Source organism: Balaenoptera borealis (genome assembly GCF_965194805.1).
Source record: "Balaenoptera borealis genome assembly, chromosome: 12".
NCBI classification, from domain to species: domain Eukaryota; kingdom Metazoa; phylum Chordata; class Mammalia; order Artiodactyla; family Balaenopteridae; genus Balaenoptera; species Balaenoptera borealis.
The window spans coordinates 88,678,408-88,700,426 of record NC_138869.1 but is presented as its reverse complement, the minus strand read 5'-3'; the positions used below and the strand labels follow the sequence as shown (position 1 = coordinate 88,700,426).

The 22,019-nt window shown below is 39.0% G+C and overlaps 1 protein-coding gene across 5 annotated transcripts in view; it reads right to left on the bottom strand.

The window, feature by feature from the left end:
- Nucleotides 1-22,019, bottom strand: part of SLC17A2 (solute carrier family 17 member 2) — a 69,691-nt gene that overhangs the window by 9,736 nt on the left and 37,936 nt on the right. The window contains exons 1-5 of one of the 5 annotated variants that reach the window (XM_082346362.1): nt 13,890-17,424; nt 7,513-7,623; nt 5,835-6,046; nt 3,758-3,991; nt 3,585-3,672 (exon numbers count right to left, since the gene is read on the bottom strand). In XM_082346362.1, the coding sequence (XP_082202488.1) occupies nt 3,585-3,672; nt 3,758-3,991; nt 5,835-6,046; nt 7,513-7,540 (562 nt within the window). In that variant the 5' untranslated portion in view covers nt 7,541-7,623; nt 13,890-17,424. Of the gene's footprint in view, nt 1-3,584; nt 3,673-3,757; nt 3,992-5,834; nt 6,047-7,512; nt 10,737-13,889; nt 17,425-22,019 lie in introns of those variants that run through there. The other 4 variants (XM_082346361.1, XM_082346364.1, XM_082346363.1 and 1 more) reach the window with 4 other exon arrangements.

Here is a 22,019-nt window from a genome sequence, read left to right as displayed (position 1 = left end):
GACAACCTGGAAGAAATGGACAAATTCTTAGAAAGGTATAACCTTCCAAGACTGAACCAGGAAGAAACAGAAAATATGAACAGAACAAACATAAGTAATGAACTTGAAACTGTGATTAAAAATCTTCCAACAGGGGCTTCCCTGGTGGCGCAGTGGTTGAGAGTCTGCCTGCCAATGCAGGGGACACAGGTTTGAGCCCTGGTCTGGGAAGATCCCACATGCCGCGGAGCAACTATGCCCGTGAGCCACAACTGCTGAGCCTGCGCGTCTGGAGCCTGTGCTCCGCAACAAGAGAGGCCGCGATGGTAAGAGGCCCGCGCACCGCGATGAAGAGTGGCCCCCGCTTGCCACAACTAGAGAAAGCCCCCGCACAGAAACGAAGACCCAACACAGGCAAAAATAAATAAATAAATAAATAATAAAATAAAATAAAATAAATAAATAAATAAATAAATAATAAATTAAAAAAAAAAATCTTCCAACAAACAAAAGTCCAGGACCAGATGGCTTCACGGGTGAGTTCTATCAAACATTTAGAGAAGAACTAACATGCATCCTTCTCAAACTCTTCCAAAAAATTTCGGAGGAAGGAGCACTCCCAAACTCATTCTATGAGGCCACCATCACCCTGATACCAAAACCAGACAAAGATACTACAAAAAAAGAAAATTACAGACCAATATCACTGATGAATATAGATGCAAAAATCCTCAACAAAATACTAGCAAATAGAATCCAACAACACATTAAAAGGATCATACACCATGATCAAGTGGGATTTATCCCAGTGATGCAAGGATTCTTCAGTATATGTAAATAAATCAATGTGATACACCATATTAACAAATCGGAGAAGAAAAACCATATGATCCTCTCAATAGATACAGAAAAAGCTTTTGACAAAATTCAACACCCACTTATGATAAAAACTCCCAGAAAGTGGGCATAGAGGGAGTCTACCTCAACATAATAAAGGCCATGTACGACAAACCCACAGCAAACATCATTCTCAATGGTGAAAAACTGAAAGCATTTCCTCTAAGATCAGGAACAAGACAAGGATGTCCACTCTCACCACTATTATTCAACATAGTTTTGGAAGTCCTAGCCACGGCAATCAGAGAAGAAAAAGAAATAAAAGGAATACAATTTGGAAAAGAAGAAGTAAAACTGACACTGTTTGCAGATGACATGATACTATACATAGAGAATCCTAAAGATGCCACCAGAAAACTACTAGAGCTAATCAATGAATTTGGTAAAGTTGCAGGATACAAAATTAATGCACAGAAATCTCTTGCATTCCTATACACTAATGATGAAAAGTCTGAAAGAGAAATTAAGGAAACACTCCCATTTACCATTGCAACAAAATGAATAAAATACCTAGGAATAAACCTACCTAGGGAGACAAAAGATCTGTATGCAGAAAACTATAAGACACTGATGAAAGAAATTAAAGATGATACCAACAGATGGAGAGATATTCCATGTTCTTGGATTGGAAGAATCAATACTGTGAAAATGACTATACTACCCAAAGCAATCTACAGGTTCAATGCAATCCTTATCAAATTACCAATGGCATTTTTTGAACTTGAACAAAAAAATCTTAAAATTTGTATGGAAACACAAAAGACCCCAAATAGCCAAAGCAGTCTTGAGGGAAAAAAACGGAGTTGGAGGAATCAGACTCCCTGACTTCAGACTATACTACAAAGCTACAGTAATCAAGAAAATATGGTACTGGCACAAACACAGAAATATAGATTAATGGAACAGGATAGAAAGCCCAGAGATAAACCCACGCACCTATGGTCAACTAATCTATGACAAAGGAGGCAAGGATATACAATGGAGAAAAAACAGTCTCTTCAATAAGTGGTGCTGGGAAAACTGGACAGCTACATGTAAAAGAATGAAATTAGAACACTCCCTAACACCATACGTAAAAATAAACTCAAAATGGATTAGAGACCTAAATGTAAGACCGGACACTATAAAACTCTTAGAGGAAAACATAGGAAGAACACTCTTTGACATCAATCACAGCAAGATCTTTTTTGATACACCTCCTAGAGTAATGGAAATGAAAACAAAAATAAACAAGTGGGACCTAATGAAACTTAAAAGCTTTGGCAAAGCCAAGGAAACTACAAACAAGAGGAAAAGACAACCCTCAGAAAGGGAAAAAATATTTGCAAATGAATCAATGGACAAAGGATTAATCTCCAAAATATATAAACAGCTCATGCAGCTCAATATTAAAAAAGCAAACACCCCAATCAGAAAATGGGCAGAAGACCTAAATAGAGATTTCTCCAAAGAGGACATACAGATGGCCAAGAAGCACATGAAAATCTGCTCAACATCACTAATTATTAGAGAAATGCAAATCAAAACTACAATGAGGTATCACCTCACACCAGTTAGAAAGGGCATCATCAGAAAATCTACAAACAACAAATGCTGGAGAGGGTGTGGAGAAAAGGGAACCCTCTTGCACTGTTGGTGGGAATGTAAATTGATACAGCCAATATGGAGAACAGTATGGAGGTTCCTTAAAAAACTAAACATAGAACTACCATACGACCCAGCAATCCCACTACTGGGCATATACCCTGAGAAAACAATAATTCAAAAAGACACATGCACCCCAACGTTCACTGTTGCGCTATTTACAATAGCCAGGTCATGCAAGCAAGCTAAATGCCCATAGACAGACAAATGGATAAAGATGTGGTACATATATACAATGGAATATTACTCAGCCAAAAAAGGAACGAAATTGAGTCATTTGTAGAGACGTGGATGAATCTAGAGACTGTCATACAGAGTGAAGTAAGTCAGAAAGAGAAAAACAAATATTGTATAATAACGCATATATGTGGAACCTAGACAAATGGTACAGATGAACCGGTTTGCCGGGCAGAAATAGAGACACAGATGTAGAGAACAAACGTATGGACACCAAGGGGGGAAAGCAGTGGGAGGTGGGGGTGGTGGTGTGATGAATTGGGAGATTGGGATTGACATGTATACACTGATGCGTATAAAATGGATGACTAACAAGAACCTGCTGTATAAAAAAATAAATTAAATAAAATTCAAAAGAAAAGAAAATGAAAGTTAAAAATTATCTTCAAAGGGATGTTGTGAATATTAGCTCAGAAGAGTAAAGAACTCAGAATAATGTGGGCTCTTGAAACTCTACTTTCCAGACTGATTTATCTCCTTACCACTGATAGTCTTAATTTTCATTTGCATATCTTTGCTAAAATGGTGTTTATACAGTTTACTTGGGTTTTTTTTTTCTATTTTTGCAAATTCTTAAAGTTCTAAACTTTTCCCTACAATGCTTTTCTGACTACCCTCACAATGCTCACAATGGTCTTTTCTGCTTCTGAGTCTTGGTGGCTTTACAGCACAGATGTATCTGTCTTATTTGTTATGTGACTGTCTTACATTGTTGAATATTTTTACAGCACTTTTCTCCCTGTCCCCCAAACCATCCTATGCATAGAAGGAAAGATGTCATAGGGTGAAACAGATTACAAACTTGTGATCTATATGTATATCCTTACCTGATCCCGCAATGCTGGTGAGCTTGCTTCGTTCAAGTGGGGGAGCCCATTTTGCCCAAATTGTAAACTGACCTGTCCATGCCATTCCCTGAAATGAAAATCATTAAGACTCTTGATCTCTAGTAGAATTCAGGAATCCATATCCCACACAGAATGAGAAAGTAACCAGCTACCTGGGCCATGCCCTGGACTGTCCGAATCACAATAACCAGAATCACTCCAAAGTCAGCAGCCAGTGGTGTAAAGAGGGTGAGAAGGGAGGAGATCAGCAAACCAGCACCAAGCATCTGCTTTGCTCCAAATATCCCTGCTAAATAGCCACTTGGGATCAGAGTCAGTATTATCCCATAGCTGATGGAGCTAAAGATGATACCCTGAGTCTCTGGGCTCCATTCATATACAGAGGCCTGGGGGGGAAAAAAAGGAAAATTCTTTGCTAAGAATTTCTTTTATAAAAATTCTAATTTATAGCCAGAGCTGCTTGGGGTTTTGACCCTCCTATAAAATATCAATTTTGGCTTTCCTCCATTTTTTACCAAACAAATATTCCACCTTTTCCAAACAACCAATTATATCTCTAATTTGCTCCTCTCAGAGGGAGAAAAAAATAGAGAAATGAAGAAGAAAAGGAAAAAAAATAGAGAAATGAAGAAGAAAAGAGATAAAGAAATGATTACATAGGTAGTTGATAGGAAGATGTAAATGAAATATAGTGAAAGAGCTTCTTTTAACTATTTTGGTTCTAGTAAATAATTCAGGTGACATGCTGACTCTCATTTCAAAAAATAAGGAAAACACATCTTTACTTTACTTTACTGAATGCTTATCAAAATTAGTCCCTAAAATCAAGTTTAGGAATCATGGTCTGCCCTAGCAGAGGTGACTTCCTAAAACACATATTACACATTAATAAGATCACATTTTCTTCTGATGTAACCCAATAAATAATTTTGGTAGACCACTAGATACATGGCATCATGGTATAAATTGAAGTAAAGAGCCTAAAAATGTAAAATATGAAATATTTTGTCCACTTAAAATAACTATAAATAATACAAGATATATGACTCATGTCAGAATTCAAGTCTGAGGATGAACGGCAGTAAAATAGGGACTTTGAGAAGACGGGAGAACAATTTGGGAAGGTCCCAGGAAGGGAGAAGTACTTGAACCATTCTTTGAAGAATGCCTATGATTTGTATAAAGAGAAATAGGAAAACTCATTCTTATTGAAGAAAAACAGCAAAAGTGGACTTGCAGTATTTGGAATGATACCCAATGAAACTAACTGGAACTCTGACTTGCTCAAAGACTCTCCCTGGGCCATGGATAGCAGATATGAGTGTGCTGAGAAGTGTGCCCAGGTTCTGGAGAAGTACAGCATCTCAAGAGAGGAGTTCGCGACTTGAAGGTATCCTGGATTCTTGAGCACAGGTGTGTGAATGTGTAGAATGAATGATGGAAGAAAGACTGGAGACAGAGAGGTCATTATAAATAAGCTGGCTTCAAGGTAACAAAATCATAAAATACAAGGACGACTTTAGAAATGTGAAATAAATGTTAGTTTAAAGAAAAAATTTAAATGGGTTATAATCATGATCCTTATACAAATAAAAAATGAACATGTAATAAAGATTTTATTTAACTCATTGATTAATGGGGGAATTGGTAAGATGTTACAACTGGCCCAAAGGAGAATTCAAAGACCCACACGTTTATAAGCGGGAAGTAATGCTGAAATAGATTTTAAATATATAGCAAAACTGGCTTATTCAACTGAGGGGCAAGTGGAGGAGAGTAGCAATTGATTTTTCACAGAACAAGATTCATTTGCAGAGCTATGGGCAAGAATCATTTGCATTACTATTTATTATATAGAACTTACTGAGTTGTAAAATGGCTCAAAGACTATGAAAAGTACAGAGACCTGCTTAGAATCAGGCAGAAGGATGTGCTTAGATACATCCTAGTGCCTAGATTTCATTGAAGATACCCAGTAATCTATTCCTTTCTAGAAGTGTTCACAAGTTTTTCCTATAGTCCCCACCCCCAACCTTGTAATCATAATAATCTCAGTGAGACCATTTTAATCACAGAGGTAAGCACTATCTCAAAGAAAAATAATTCCAGTCCTTTTTAGTTTGCCACTGAAAATTCATGCTTCTATATGCCACAGAATCAAGATACAAGTCTTCCTTTCAAACTGGGTTTTCCCTCTCAACAAAGAGCCTTGGTCTCCATTATACTTACTCCTGAATTAAATTCCTTGGTGGATCTGTTGGAGCGATTGAGGGTGAATGCAAGAGGTCTTTCTGTGGAGGCATTGAATAAACCAGGCTGCTGAGTGCTATTCACCATGGCAATGATTGCAATGCTCAGACTCACACGCTGGGTTATCACGGTAAAGTTTGAGAAGTGCATGATGAGAGCCAGTCCATAGCGTAATGAACAGAATTCGGGAACTAGAGAATAACACAGATGTCTGCAGTGAGTATCCTGACTGAGATCACCTTCTTTCCATTTCGCCCACTGCTAAGTCTGAGAAAACTACAGATGATTTCACGCAGTCCCACCATCTTTTTTCACCGAAATAATCATGACTACAACCCTTCTTTGTCATATTCTTTAGTTGGCTTCAAGACAATAAATCGGGGATCTTACCATCAAGTAAAACAAATATGGCCTTTTTTCAGAGGTGTGGGAAGCAGATGAAAATATAAGAAAAATTAAATGAAGGCATTTATGTCACATTGTTCCAAAATAAAGTGAATGAGGAAGATGGGGAAGAGCCAGTCACAGAACCTGAGTCTCCTAGTCTCAAGTCTGTGGTCCCATCTGTTTTGCATATTCATCTACCATAAAGCTTGAAAGTTTATACTTAGAGAGCTGCCTTTGAATTAAGCTAACATCCAAGGGTTCTCTTTTAAAATACCTGATATATAGTGTATAAATGAGCACAACCACTAACTCCTTAGTGTAATGTTCCCTTGGATGTATTTTTGTTGTATGTCACTAGGCTCTGCCTTCACATATATTCAGCTTAAAAAAAACTAATATGGGGAACCATTTTTACTGTTTGTAGGTGATATGGTACTGGAGGAACTGTCATTCTGTTACAAGAGCAACACGTTCTTTTAGGTCCCCGTGAAGTGGAACAATGGGCCTACATTGAAAGGGTTCCCATGTGAATGATGGATTAAATTTTTTTGCACATTTGGAGAACTGGGACTAAAGAGAAACAAAGAGAGAACCTGTGAAGAGACAGATAAACATATAAAAATATATATATAATGGGAGAAATAATTTTTAATGGCCAAATAGGCTCAGGGATGAGATTTGGTTGCCTGCAAAAGAATTATTTCCCTATTACTGGAGGTTTCCAAAGCTCATGGGAAATAACCAGCTACATAGCAAAGATATTGTAGCAGGAACTCATATATGGGTTAGGGGTTTGTTTAAGATGACTTTTTCTGGACTCATTCCATCCCTTATGTCCCGGGATTCAGTGATCATTTGACGTAATTTCTCATAGATAACTCATTGGGGCTCCCTAAGGGAAAAGTAGCAGGTAACAGGATGAGGGGCTGGATCTGGTCCAATGTTATACTGGGAGAATCTCCACAACAGAGAGGCTTGATAAAAAACAAAGGAGAAGGAATGGAGAACGAGGATGTGGAAATAAAGCTTCCACTCTTCCATAAGGTAGCCTGCAAATACAAGATGTGACTTGGGACTTCCCTGGTGGTCCAGTGGTTAAGACTCCATGCTCCCGATGCAGGGGGGCCCGGGTTCGATCCCTGGTCAGGGAACTAGAGCCCGCATGCTGCAACTAAAGGTCCTGCGTGCTGCAACTAAGACCTGGTGCAGCCAAATAAATAAATTAATATTAAAGCAAAAGAGAGAGAGAGAGAGAGAGATGTGACTTTACTTTTCCTGGTGGAAGGCTTCTCATCCATCTGGCTCCTCTGGGAAATTGTACTACACTTTGTGGTGGAGATTCCCTATGTCCTGAATCTCTTTTACCACGACGGGCTTTTATCTATGGGGAAGAACAACAATCCAAAACAAGACACACAAATAATTTTCTCGTGTTAATGTTGCATTCTCTCAGCATCAATGAAAGTTTTGACCCAACACAGGTATATGATTTACATTTTGCAGTACGCTTCCTTATTGCTATGCTTACGGAGGACTCGATTTTTATAAGAAATCTGGCTAAGTCCCAGCTAAGTGACGTAGAGCTAGTCATTTAAATTCTCTAATTGGCCATTTCCTTGTCTGTTCAATAAAAATAAATCTCCTTTCTGAGTGGTGCTGCAAGAACTGAATGAGAAAATTGCAAACCACAGAGAACCATGCAAAGGTAAGGCATATCATGGCTTGAAGCAAGGTTAGAAGACAGGAAAATTAAATTAAGCTCAAGAGCTGGGGAGGAAAGTTCCAGAGCAGCCCTTTCTTTCATTTTGACCATGTTTCTGTACATCTTTCTGCACAACCAGAACAATGTCCCATGGTTCCTTCTTTGAACATGAAGAATGACATTGCATAACACATTTATATAATACTAGTAGTATTTAATGGTTTAAAATGTTTATTCTTGTCTTTGCTAACAAATTTGGACACTTTACTGGGCTGAAAAGTTCTTCAAATCACCTGAATGAGGGCTTTCTACTATAATTATGAATAAATCCAGCTACTTGACAGGTAAAGAGAATTCATGACCTTGAAATGGACACATCTAATTTGATATCTGTACCCCAATATTTGGGGATTCATACATTTTTTTCTTTTAGGTACAATCTTCATGCTAAGAATATCATCAGTTTTGCAGTCATTCCTAAACTGAAGCATCCATGGCCTCACAAACACATGTATCATGCTTATATTGCATCATTCAAAGCTTTGCATTCTTTCTGCACATAAATTTAACAAGACTTATCTGCACACTTAAGAATGTTTATGATCTATGACCTTAGGATGGAGGATCATAATGGAAGAGACAGGTGAAGAATTTTGTTCAAAAATATTCTTTGCAGTATTATTACAACATAATATAGGAGACAAATTAACCTAACCGTAAGGGTTTGGTGAGTCAATTTTAATAGATTCTTATAGTGGACTTTATTAAAATAATGTTTTCGAAGATATGGAATAATATTAAGGAAATGCCTGTACTCTAGTATACAAACAAGCACTATGCCTGTGTTAATACACGCACATCCAAGAAGAGAGAAATGGATTCACACAAGTGCCAGCAATGGCTATTTCTGGGTTACAGAACACAGTGTGGTCACGTAATTCTTTATGATTTTTCATATTTATCTAGTGATTTTTTAAACAATTAGTAGTTATTTTATACCCAGTGTCTTTGAAGGAACAATAATTAGCCTTCATAAAGCCAGTCAGGATAGTTTTCTGCTTGTCAAATGGCTCTAGAATTCTGAGAACAAGATCACCCCATCTGAGTTTTGAAATTTTCTTTTTTTGTTACAATGGACCCAAATAGATGCCCAGTTGCCAACAAGAGAATATCAGCACAAGGAAACATGTTGGCTTTTGCTGTGCTTTTTTTAAACATCTTTACTGGAGTATAATTGCTTTACAGTGGTGTGTTAGTTTCTGTTTTATAACAAAGTGAATCAGCTATACGTATACATATATCCCCATATCTCCTCCCTCTTGCATCTCCCTCCCACCCTCCCTGTCCCACCCCTCTAGGTGGTCACAAAGCACCGAGTTGATCTCCCTGTGTTATGTGGCTGCTTCCCACTAGCTATCTATTTTACATTTGGTAGTGTATATATGTCCATGCCACTCACTCATTTCGTCCCAGCTTACCCTTCCCCCTCCCCATGTCCTCAAGTCCATTCTCTACGCCTGCATCTTTATCCCTGGCCTGCCCCTACATTCTTCAGAACCATTTTTTTTTTGATTCCATATATGTGTTAGCACATGGTATTTGTTTTTCTCTATCTGACTTATTTCATTCTGTATGACAGACTCTAGGTCCATCCACCTCTACAAATAACTCAATTTCGTTTCTTTTTATGGCTGAGTAATATTCCATTGTATATATGTGCCACATCTTCTTTATCCATTCATCTGTCGATAGGCACTTAGGTTGCTTCCATGTCCTGGCTATTGTAAACAGAGCTGCAATGAACATTGTGGTACATGACTCTTTTTGAATGATGGTTTTCTCAGGGTATATGCCCAGTAGTGGGATTGCTGGGTCATAGGGTAGTTCTATTTTTAGTTTTTTAAGGAACCTCCATACTGTTCTCCATAGTGGCTGTATCAATTTACATTCCCACCAACAGTGCAAGAGGGTTCCCTTTTCTCCACACCCGCTCCAGCATTTATTGTTTGTAGATTTTTTGATGATAGCCATTCTGACTGGTGTGAGGTGATACCTCATTGTAGTTTTTGTTTTATTTAATTATTTTTTACGTCTTTATTGGAGTATAATTGCTTTACAATGATGTGTTAGTTTCTGCTTTATCACAAAGTGAATCAGCTATACATATACATATATCCCCATATCTCTTCCCTCTTGCATCTCCCTCCCTCCCACCCTTCCAGGTGGTCACAAAGCACCAAGTTGATCTCCCTGTGCTATCCAGGACATGGAAGCAACCTAAGTGTCCATCAACAGATGAATGGATAAAGAAGATGTGGCTCATTGTAGTTTTGATTTGCATTTCTCTAATGATTAGTGAGAAATCACTAATGATGTTGAGCATTCTTTCAAGTGTTTGTTGGCATTCTGTATATCTTCTTTGGAGAAATGCCTATTTAGGTCTTTTGCCCATTTTTGGATTGGGTTGTTTGTTTTTTTTGTTTTTTTAAAAAAAATTAATTAATTAATTAATTTATTTATGGTTGTGTTGGGTCTTCGTTTCTGTGCGAGGGCTTTCTCTAGTTGCGGCAAGTGGGGTCCACTCTTCATCGCGGTGTGCGGGCCTCTCACTATCGCGGCCTCTCTTGTTGTGGAGCACAGGCTCCAGACGCGCAGGCTCAGCAATTGTGGCTCACGGGCCTAGTCGCTCCACGGCATGTGGGATCTTCCCAGACCAGGGCTCGAACCCGTGTCTCCTGCATTGGCAGGCAGATTCTCAACCACTGCGCCACCAGGGAAGCCCGGGTTGTTTGTTTTTTGATATTGAGCTGCTTGTAAATTTTGGAGATTAATCCTTTGTCAGTTGCTTCATTTGCAAATATTTTCTCCCATTCTGAGGGTTGTCTTTTAGTCTTTTTTTATGGTTTCCTTTGCTGTGCAAAAGCTTTTAAGTTTCATTAGTTCCCATTTGTTTATTTTTGTTTTTATTTCCATTTCCCTAGGAGGTGGGTCAAAAGGTTTTGCTGTGCTTTGGAAGGCTTTCCAGTCCTGCTAACATCTGGATGATATCAGGAGTTCAGTTCAGGGCTCTACACTCAGATCTTAGCTGAATAAACGGGAGCGGCCACCTGGTTGACCCGGAGTTTGGACCATTTTCTATTTGATCTCTCTTGTTATGTAAGATCCCAAGACTTGGCAGAAGGCAATTTTTCAACTGTACCCTCAGCTACAAGTATTTCCCACCAACCTCTCCAACCAATTTGACAAACATTGAGCTCTAGAGCTGAAAGAGACTTGGAGATTCTCTGACCCAACTGTTCTTTTTTTTTTTTTTTTTTGATGAGAAGACTGATGTGCAGAATGCTTGAAAAGTTGCTTCGAGTCACAGAGTATACTGAGTCAGCACCAGGTCTCCCGATGCCCAGTCTGCTGCTTTTGTCTATCTGTTAATACTACTTCCTCTTTATGGTCATATTTTAAGCACAAGCTTAAAATACAATAGGGTAGTTTCATTTTAAGGTATTCCAGATAGGAATTTATATGATTTTAAGTTAAGGTTTTTTAAAAAAATTGAAGTATAGTTGATTTACAATATTATATTAGTTTCAGGTGTACAGCATAGTGATTCAGTATTTTTGCAGATTATACTCCATTCTAGGTTATTACAAGATAATTGCCATAATTCCCTCTGCTCTACAGTATATCCTTGTTGCTTATCTATGATTTTAAATTAAGTTTTAATCATTTATTCCAGAAGGAAATTTGATGATGAAAATACTTTCAGGTTGAGCTTTGAATATTTAAAAAAATAAAAAAGACTACTCTTTCTTGCTTTTTTGATAGTGGAATTATATCACAAACCCATCACTTCAGTTCTCATTCCATCTGCTGCCATCCCTACCTTGGCTTTCATCGTTTCAAATGTTACTTTGAAATTTGCCTTAATAGCTAACTTCAGTTGTTAATTGCCCTGTTTCCTGTGTATGAGACAAATGTAGAAATCAGGCAGACATCCCAAACTAATCGAAAAGAGGGTCCTTCTGTGACATAGTAATGGCAACTATTTTTCTAAAATAATCACAGAAGCATATGATAGTATGGGATCTGAGAATTGGCAAAATTGATATCACTTAGAGACAGTGGAATGAGTTTTAGCCCAATTATAAACATTGTCAAGGACCTTCCTACTCAAGAGTGACATTTCTAAAAAAGAGTGAATCCTAGTGTCAAAGCTGTAAATAGACATAGAAAAATTGAATTAAAATTAAGTAAAAGAAAAGTGCTATACTTTAAAAATAATTTTATGACACAAAATAGAGTTATATTTGGTATAAAAATAATATAGACATAGACAAGATGACTTATGCATAAGCAAAATAATTTTTATCCTCTTACTCTTAGTCTAGAACTCACTATTTTGTTATAATGGTCTTTCTGTTGCTCTTAGACTTCCCTTAATACTGAGCCTGTCTTGCATCACCTCTGTTAGCCGAGTCCCCTAGTTTACTCAGAGTAAATGTTACATGTGGTTGAAAGAGCAGGAACCTGCAGGTCAAAGGGTATCCAAGGACCAATTCTTCTCTGTCATTCACAGTCTGAGTAAAGCAGAGCAGATTTTATAAGATCCCAGAGCTGTCACAGTTTCATAGGAAAAATGGGGATAATATTACTTCACAGGACTATTGGGAATGAAAACAAAGGTATGAGACATGCCTTCTCAATGTAAAATATCATACATTGTAAAATGTTATTGATATTAACAACAGAAATAATAATAAGTAGTCACAAGATTGGCACTTGGGCCCTCTCAGATTAATAAATACAGGTTTACAGCAATGAAATATCTTTCTATAAAAATGCTTTTGATTGATTGTTAAATTGGTTTTAAATGTTTCCTTTTAGAAGTGGGTTCTTCTGGACTAGAATACAGAAGATGGATGAGGAAGGGATGCACCTTGCTACCAACATCAGAGAACATGCCAAGAAGTAATTTCTTCCATGCTAGTAAAACTGAGGCCTCTTTTATCACCTGTTTACCTTTCTGAAAGATTGGTAGTTCTGGAATAAAATTGGTTATTCCAGTAGATCATTTACATCATGCTGTTAGTTCATGTGAATGTAATCATGAAAAAAAGAAAAAGAAAAATGTACTAAGCACCAATAGTAGGTAATCCTAGAAGGCAGGGTTAGGTCAAAATTAAGGTGCAACTGGGGCCCTGCCCACAGGGGACTCACAGCTCTGCTCACCAAGCAATAACACAGGAGTGCCTGGGCACCTTTCCTCCAAGGAACAACCTCAGGCTATGTCTTCCAGGCCTGTATGAGTCCATCTATGCTATGGAATTGGGATTTTCTCTGGGCAGGTTGGGAGAGGGCACCTTCCCTCCTTCTTTTCCCCTAGGGCTTCCCATCACAGCACTGATAGGTACTAACCATAATCTCTTGGGGTACCTTTCCTCAGCTGTACAATGAGGGCAACAGAACAGGTGATCTCCACAAGTGTACAAGTTTTCTTGCCTTCAGTCTTATCCACAACTTTGTTCATATTCTCCTTTTCCCGAGAGTCAATGTCAACTATATACAGAAATCTGAAAAGGCCCATGAATCACAGTCCCCAATCCCAAACTTTGTTAGTTCTGATCCAGTATTTTATTCTGCAGCCAAAGCCTGTTCGACTCATCAAGGTGTCACAGTAAATACTTACGGAATCCTTGGAGAAATGACAATTGTCCACAGAGTCTATTGACACTGGTGGCCTCTCAAGCCTTGCTGTAGGGTCTTGATTGAGTGGATTACATTTTTTAGAAAGTTTCTTCGTTTTGAAATCAGAAACCATTCCCAGGTGGAGATCCTTAGGCTGCTGATAATGTTTTCCTCTGACTTCCCCTTAAACTGTTCCCTCCCTTTAATGGATCTCTGATTGATTAGTAATTATCCTCTGACCCCAAAAGAAGAAATGCACTTACCTTCACCGTTAAACCAGTATTGTAAGCCCTAGACTATAGGCTACCTTGAAGAAAGAAGGCATTTTCGTCCCTTCTTCTCTTTCAAATAATTCCACAATTTCACAAGGGTAAATAACGCGTCACATGGCAGGCAGACTGCATCAGGTTTAGCCCTACGTTCTCAGAGCAGAGAGTCTGGGTTTGGCTTTGCTGCTTAATTTTTAACTTCATTTTCAAGTTCTCACTGATAGAATATCTCAAAAGATGACACCATGTTTTTCTGCTTTGAACTCTGCAGACAGCTGAAAAAGTCAACACGACTTTTTCCTGAAGGGAAGGCAGCATGATGTGGAAGAAAGATCAGGGATCCTGGGACTGCAGGAATGAGGTCAACCCCACCTTCACTTCCTAGTGTTTTCTGTGGCCTTGGACAAGTCATTTAACCTCCTTGAACTGGTTTCTACCTTAGTAAAACAAGGGTTTAATGCTCAGCTCATGGGGTTATTGGGCAAATAAAATGAAATACATATGCTAACCAGTAATAGGTCCTCAATAAATGAGATGCTCCCATAAAAGGGTTCTGTTAAATCACCTAGACTTTCCTTAAGCATTTGGTGCCCACAGCTTAATAAATGTGAACTTTGGCTACTCTGACATCTTCCCATGAAGCTACCCTGCATCCTTCCTTCCTGCTTCTTATCTGTGCTCTTTCTCATCCAGTCTCTGCTTGACGCTTGGTATTTGGATTTGTGTTTTTTTTTTAAATTTTTATTTATTTATGGCTGTGTTGGGTCTTCGTTTCTGCGCGAGGGCTTTCTCTAGTTGCGGCAAGCGGGGGCCACTCTTCATCGCGGTGCGCGGGCCTCTCACTATCGCGGCCTCTCTTGTTGCGGAGCACGGGCTCCAGACGTCCAGGCTCAGTAGTTGTGACTCACAGGCCCAGCTGCTCCGTGGCACGTGGGATCCTCCCAGACCAGGGCTCGAACCCGTGTCCCCTGCACTGGCAGGCAGACTCCCAACCACTGTGCCACCAGGGAAGCCCCTGGACTTGTGTTTTATTTGAGATTCTTAAATTTTGGACTGTGGCTGCTACTGGGTCTTCCCAGTTTGACTCTCAGCCCTTATAAAATGAGGTGAAGTCCTACCCTTTCTGCCTTTGTTAGCTTTAAACTGCCTTAGTTGAGTTTCCCTGTCCCAGTTAGTCTTGCCCAAGGAGCCTATTGGAACCAGCACCTTAGATTAGCTACTTGGTTCCTCTCTGTATTAGTGTTCTATTGTGGCTGTAATCAATTACCACAAACTTAGTGACTTAAAGCAACACATATTTATTCTTACAGTTCTGGAGGTCAGAAGTCCCACATGGGTTTCCCTGGGCCAAAAATCAAGACGCCGTCAGGGCCACACTCTCCCTGGAGGCTTTAGGGGAGAATCTATTTCTTTTTCTCTGGCTTCTAGATGTCACCTGCCTTCCTTGGCTCATGGCCGCTTCCTCCATCTTTAAAGGCAGCAGCATAACATCTTCAAATCTTTCTAACTCTGACCCTCCTATCTCCCTCTTTATAAGGACCCTTGTAATTATATTGGGCTCACTTGGAAAATCCAGGATAATCTTCACGTCTCAAAATCCTTAATCATACACACAAAGTCCCCTTTGCCATACAAGGTAACATATTCACAGATTCCGGGGATTAGGATGTGAAAATCTTCAGGTGGCATTACTCAGCCTACCGCAGCCCACTTTTGAAAAGTGGAGAAGTAGCATGGAGAGCTGAAACAACAGTGCCTTCCTTCCTGTAATTGAAAATTCTGGTTATGACTTATTATAAAGTCATTCTGTACTTGGTCAGCCAATAAAAATAGTTAAAAAGAGGGCAAATGAGAACTTCTTTTGCCTAGTTTGCCCCAATGAAGGTGTGACATTTTCTAATTCGTGCAAAAGTACAGCATGACCTGGCAGCAGCCTTGGCAGAAAAAGTAGCTGAGACTGGATCCCCCAAATAGGACTAAATATAATAAGGAAAGAGTGATCAACAGTGTCCAATGCCAGAAGTAAGAGTTAAACTATATTTTTCAAGCGACATATTTTGTTTAAATAGTGTAATCTTATAGTTGGATTTTGCAAGTTCCCTGAAGGAATCTTGTGTATTTTGAGAATTACTATATCCATAGCTCTTGGCACAGTATTTGGACTATAGAATATATTCAATAAACATTAGTTCATTGAATGGATGAATTCTTGAGTCACGCTTGCCATTAAAAATCAAGATTTCTGTAGCTGGGCCAAACCCCTTAGCCCCCATCATGATTTTCACATAACAAAGTGTTAAATCAACTCAGTGAGCTCCACACTTAATAAGTATCTATAACTTATTTACAAATATCAAGAGTAATGTAGCAGAAAAGATCAGAATCTTAAAAAGTTAAGTCTCTTTGGCCTGGCATTAGCAGCTGTTTCTAATCAGAGCAGTTCAATCCCACACTCTTTTTTGAGAATTTATTATATTCCAGACAGGATGCTAGCTTCTGAGAATATCAATTTGTTTAAGACCTGACTCATGACTCCACAGAGTTCAGAGGCCACTGAGCAAGACTATACACAAAGACAGACAACTAGGATGAAAAGTAATAAAAACTAACAATATAAGCGTGCACAAAGCACTAGGAGAGAACAAATAAGGACCCCTGTCAACAGAGGGGTGTCAGAGGAAGGCCTTCTGGAGAAGGCAGTCTGGTCAGTCTTCATGGGTGCCGTGAAAGAGCCAGTAATATAGGGAAAGGACTTTCCAGAAAGAACAAGGCCATAGAGGCAGGTGTGGGGAATTAGAATTGTTCAACATCCCTGGGGATTAAAGTACAAAGGCATAAAGGAAATTTGGTCAACTGACGGGAAACATGACAAACACTAAAAAAAAAAATCAATTGCTTTTCTCAGTAGTAGAAATAACTAGCCAAGAATGGAAATTGAAAGAAGTTTTAATGTTCTCTACTAACAAAAACTCTAAAATTTTTAGGAATTATTTGAACAAGAAAAGTATGACTCAAAGGAAGAAAACAATAAAATTGCATTAAAAGACATAAAACAAGATCTGGCTAAATGGAACTATATACTATATGATTGGGTGGGAGAACTTAATATCATAAAAATATTGATCTCCTCTGAATTAATAGACAGATTCAGTAAAAATCCAACTAGAAGAAGAAAAGATGGAAGGACAAACTGGAAATAGCCTAAATGTTCATCAGTGGGACTAACAGAATACATTGTGATACAGCCTTATCACAGAAAATTAAGCAACAGTTTAAAAGAATGAGTTGCATCTATACATTTGACTTGCATGCTTTTGTACAATGTCATGTAATTTTAAATGAGTAAAGCAGATGCAGAGTACATAGAAAGAGATCCATTTTTTCTAAATTTTTTATTTATTTATCCAATTTCTAATTTATTTACCCAAGAAAAGCCTCTATGAGTATTTTTGTATGAGATTCTATGAGCCAGACCTGGCTGTTAACTTTGGTTATCTGATTTGGGTAACTAGTGAGATGCTAAAAGAAAGCTATAAAACTAAACAAAAAGGTGGCTACAGTCCATCGACAGATGAATGGATAAAGAAGATGTGGCACATATATACAATGGAATATTACTCAGCCATAAAAAGAAATGAAATGGAGGTATTTGTAATGAGGTGGATGGAGTTAGAGTCTGTCATACAGAGTGAAGTAAGTCAGAAAGAGAAAAACAAATACAGTATGCTAACACATATATACGGAATCTAAGGAAAAAAAAAAAAAAAAAAGGCCATGAACAACCTAGTGGCAAGACGCAAATAAAGACACAGACCTTCTAGAGAATGGATAACTAGTGGGAAGCAGCCGCATAGCACAGGGAGATCAGCTCGGTGCTTTGTGACCACCTAGAGGGGTGGGATGGGGAGGGTGGGAGGGAGGGAGATGCAAGAGGGAAGAGAAATGGGAACATATTGTATATATATAACTGATTCACTTTGTTATAAAGCAGAAGCTAACACACCATTGTAAGGCAATTATACTTCAATAAAGATGTTTAAAAAAAAAAAAAAGGTGGCTACAAAAAAGCAACAGTTATAGCCTGTGCATGTAGAATTGTGTGTGTGTGTGTAAATTTACATATGCACACATTTGTCTATGTGTGTACGTACATGTACATACATATATGTATGTATGGGTTTCTTTGTTTTTCTGTTCTGTGTTCTGAACAAATCTCTCAAAATTTTCTTCCACTGCCCTAAAATAGCACTTCTTAAATTTAATGTGCATATGAATTACATAGGGAACTTATTAAAGTGTTAAATATATGGGTCTGGGTGGGCCTGAGGTTTAGCATTTGTATCAAGCTTCCAGATGGTGCAAGTTCCCATGCTGCTGGCCCATTGTTACTTTGTGTAGAAAGAAATGCTCTCATACTCTCTTCCATTGTATTTAGTCTATAATTCATTCCAGGAATAATATTTAGTCAAAAATTTATTTAGCAATAGAGGTCCTTCTTTCAATGCCCATATTATTCCTAGGATTTCTAAATTGTAAAAATAGTCAACTTTTCTTGTTTAATTTCTACTTATTTCAGTTTTGTAATTTCCTGGTGATTTTAACTAGAAGTTAATCCTTCATTTATTTCCTTGAGCAGTCTAAACATAGTTACCTTTGTCTGACTAAAATTATTTTCTTTTAAAGTAAATTCATGTTCCGTTTGTTGAGTTTGACTGCTGTCTTTTAGGTCTATATTCATAAATTTTGAAATTTTGGGGTACAAACCAAATTAGTGTCTTTACTTATCTCTCTTTCTCAGTCTCTCTCTTCTCTCCCCTCGCTGTCTCTCTCACTGCTTACCCTACACTGCCTAGAATTTTTTGTGTCGCCTTCATCTGCATTTTAAGGTTCATGTTCCAGAACCATTCCAGGGCTTACCCTAGCATTCCAGGTCTCCTGCCCTGTGATAATATTCTGGTCATCCCAAATCTGGTCTCTGATTCTGTGGGCAGCTTGATTGAGGTCCCAGTTGCCAGCCTTAGTCTGTGTTTGCCCCCCTGCCTCCTCAGGACTCTATCCTGCTAAGGCCCATAGCCCTGGATGTCATCAGTCACAGAATGATCTGCCGCCTCTTTCATCATGTGTTAGATTCTAAGATGACCTCAGTCACCCCTGTCTCCTCCATGTTCATACCTGTGTTCATGCCCTTGAGTGTGGGTGTGACCTGTGATTTGCTTCCAACCAATAGAATATAACAAAGGTGAAGGAATGTCATTTCCATTATTATATTATATTATTATATTATATTATATTATATTATCCTCCATCTTGCTAACAGGTTTGCTCTCTTACTCTTTTGTTGGCTTGGAGGAGGCAAGTGGTTGTATTGGGGAACACCCACCCAGGCAGAAACTAGGAGCCTGTAGGAGCTGAGGCAGCCTCCATCAAGAAATTTAAACCTTCAGTTCTGTAGCTGCAAGGAATTGGATTTTGCCAACAACTCGAGGGAGCTTGGAAGTGGATATTTCCCCCATCATGCCTCTGATGAGACTTCAGGCTCATCCAACACCTGGATTGCAGCCAGGTGAGACCCTGAAGCAGAGAACCCAGCTAAGCCATGTCTGAACTGACCTACAGACACTGGGTAAAAATAAATATGCATTGTTTCAAGCCCCTAAGTTTCTAGTAATTCATTTTGCAGCAGTAGATAACTAATATCCATGAGCAGTAGAGTCTATCAGCACTAGATGTCAAACAGTGAGCCTGTCTCTGGTCCCATGTCCTTACAGAGACCACTCTTTATCTCTGTCCTCTTAATTCTGAGAGGTCAAATTCCCAGACACTACTACCAGCTCTCAGTCCTGGGGTTCGGCAGGCCTGTGGCCTCAGCCCTGTGCAAAGATTTCTCCTTACTTTCTAGCTTACAGAGATGTTTATACTGTTTCTGAGTTTTGTTATTTCCCTCCTCTATTTATATTTTACCTATTAAATAGATAAAATATAATGAAATGAAATAAAGGAGAATGAATTTTATATTCATCTTTTTTAAAAATTAATTAATTAATTAATTTTTGGCTGTGTTGGGTCTTCGTTTCTGTGTGCAGGCTTTCTCTAGTTGCGGCGAGTGGGGGCTACTCTTCATCGCGGTGCGCGGGCTTCTCATTGTCGTGGTCTCTCTTGTTGCGGAGCACAGGCTCTACACGCGGAGGCTCAGCAGTTGTGGCTCACAGGCTTAGTTGCTCCGCGGCATGTGGGATCTTCCTAGACCAGGGCTCGAACCCGTGTCCTCTGTATTGGCAGGCAGATTCTTAACCACTGCGCCACCAGGGAAGCCCTATATTCATCTTAACCAAAGTTGTTTTTTTTTTTAAAATAAAACTAGTTTCATTGTTTTCTGTTTACAAAAGAAATAGATAACTTATTTGTTAACTTCTGCCTTAAAATTACCCTGGGAGTTTCAGGGTAAGGTGGATAAGCATACTCCATGCTGTCCCTCCATTGACTTCAGCTATAAAACCTGGAAATAATGCATAGAGCAGCAACTGCGGACTCTGAAATATAAACAGTAGCAGGCAGAGAGGGGAAGAAGAGAATTTGAAGTACCACTGAGCTGGAGTGAATTAGTCATTTATTTTTCTTCAGTATCCCCTGACCTGGGCTCCAGGCAGCTCACAACCCAGAAGTGGGCACAGGGACACAAAGACAAATTCAAAAGAAGCCCTTCAGTTGTGGCTCAACTGGAAAAAGGCTCTTCTAACCCTTAAAAAGAGTGGGAGTAGGGCTTCCCCGGTGGCGCAGTGGTTGAGAATCTGCCTGCCAATGCAGGGGACACAGGTTCGAGGCCTGGTCTGGGAGGATCCCACATGCAGCGGAGCGACTAGGCCCGTGAGCCGCAATTACTGAGCCTGCGCGTCTGGAGCCTGTGCTCCGCAACAAGAGAGGCCGCGATAGTGAGAGGCCTGCGCGCCGCGATGAAGAGTGGCCCCCGCTCGCCGCAACTAGAGAAAGCCCTCGCACAGAAACGAAGACCCAACACAGCAATCAATCAATCAATAAATGAATAAATAAATAAATAAGCTTTAAAAAAAAAAAAAAAAAGAGTGGGAGTAAACCCATTTTTTCTTTTCTCCGTTGTCTCCAACCCTAGCCCTCAAGCAATCCCATAGCCAAAACTCCAAGTAAAGTGAAACTTCATCTCATGTCAGGGGTCTCAAAATGATGTGGTGAATGCCCATTTCTTTTTTCAGTGTTTCTGATATTTAGCCCTGGACAAAGGTGCAGTCACAGGAAGAACACAGCAGAATGGAGTAAATAAAGTCCCAGCTTTCCAGACAAAGGGATTCTCGAAGGGGAGAACCAAGAAATTGAAAGTGCCAGGGAGATCTTGAAGAAAGAGGGGCTTGGAAAATCAATCCCATGAGATTGTTTATGAACTCCTGGGCTCACCTCCAAGCAGCATGTGCATGGATCCGACCTTAAACAGTATACTATAGAATTGAGAAATGAATTGAGAATTGAGAAATTGAAGTTCTCAATTCTATAGTACAGTATACTACAGAATTGAGAAATGAACTATGGATATATTATCACCAAGGACTTTGACTGACCACTGGGTGGCACACATGTTCGGTAAACCTGAATAGCATTGCAAGAGCCTTGAAAACTGAACTGACCCACAGCAAGCTGATGGGAACATACAGCCTGAATCTAATTAGGTTGATTGTTTACTGAGAAGGTTGAAAAATATCAACCTTCTCAACAGAACTTAAACGACAGCTAGGATTTCATAAGACAATGTTCAAAATGGCCAGGATACAAACCAAACATACTAGGCGTATGAAGAATTAGAAAAATGGCAACATTTCACAAGGGAAAAGGCAATCAACAGATACCAATACTTAAATGACACAGATGTGAAATTTTTCTGGCAAGACTTAAAGCAACTATTTTTAAAAAACACTCCAGCAAAAAATTGCAAATCCTCTTGAAATGACTGGAAAGATAGAAAGTCTAGCAAAGAAGCAGATGATATAAAGAAGGACCAAATGGAAATTTTAGAACTGAAAAATACAATACCTCCTCCCCTCATAAACCTTACTGAATGGCTCAATGGCAGAATGCAGATGACAGAGGAAAGAGTCAGTG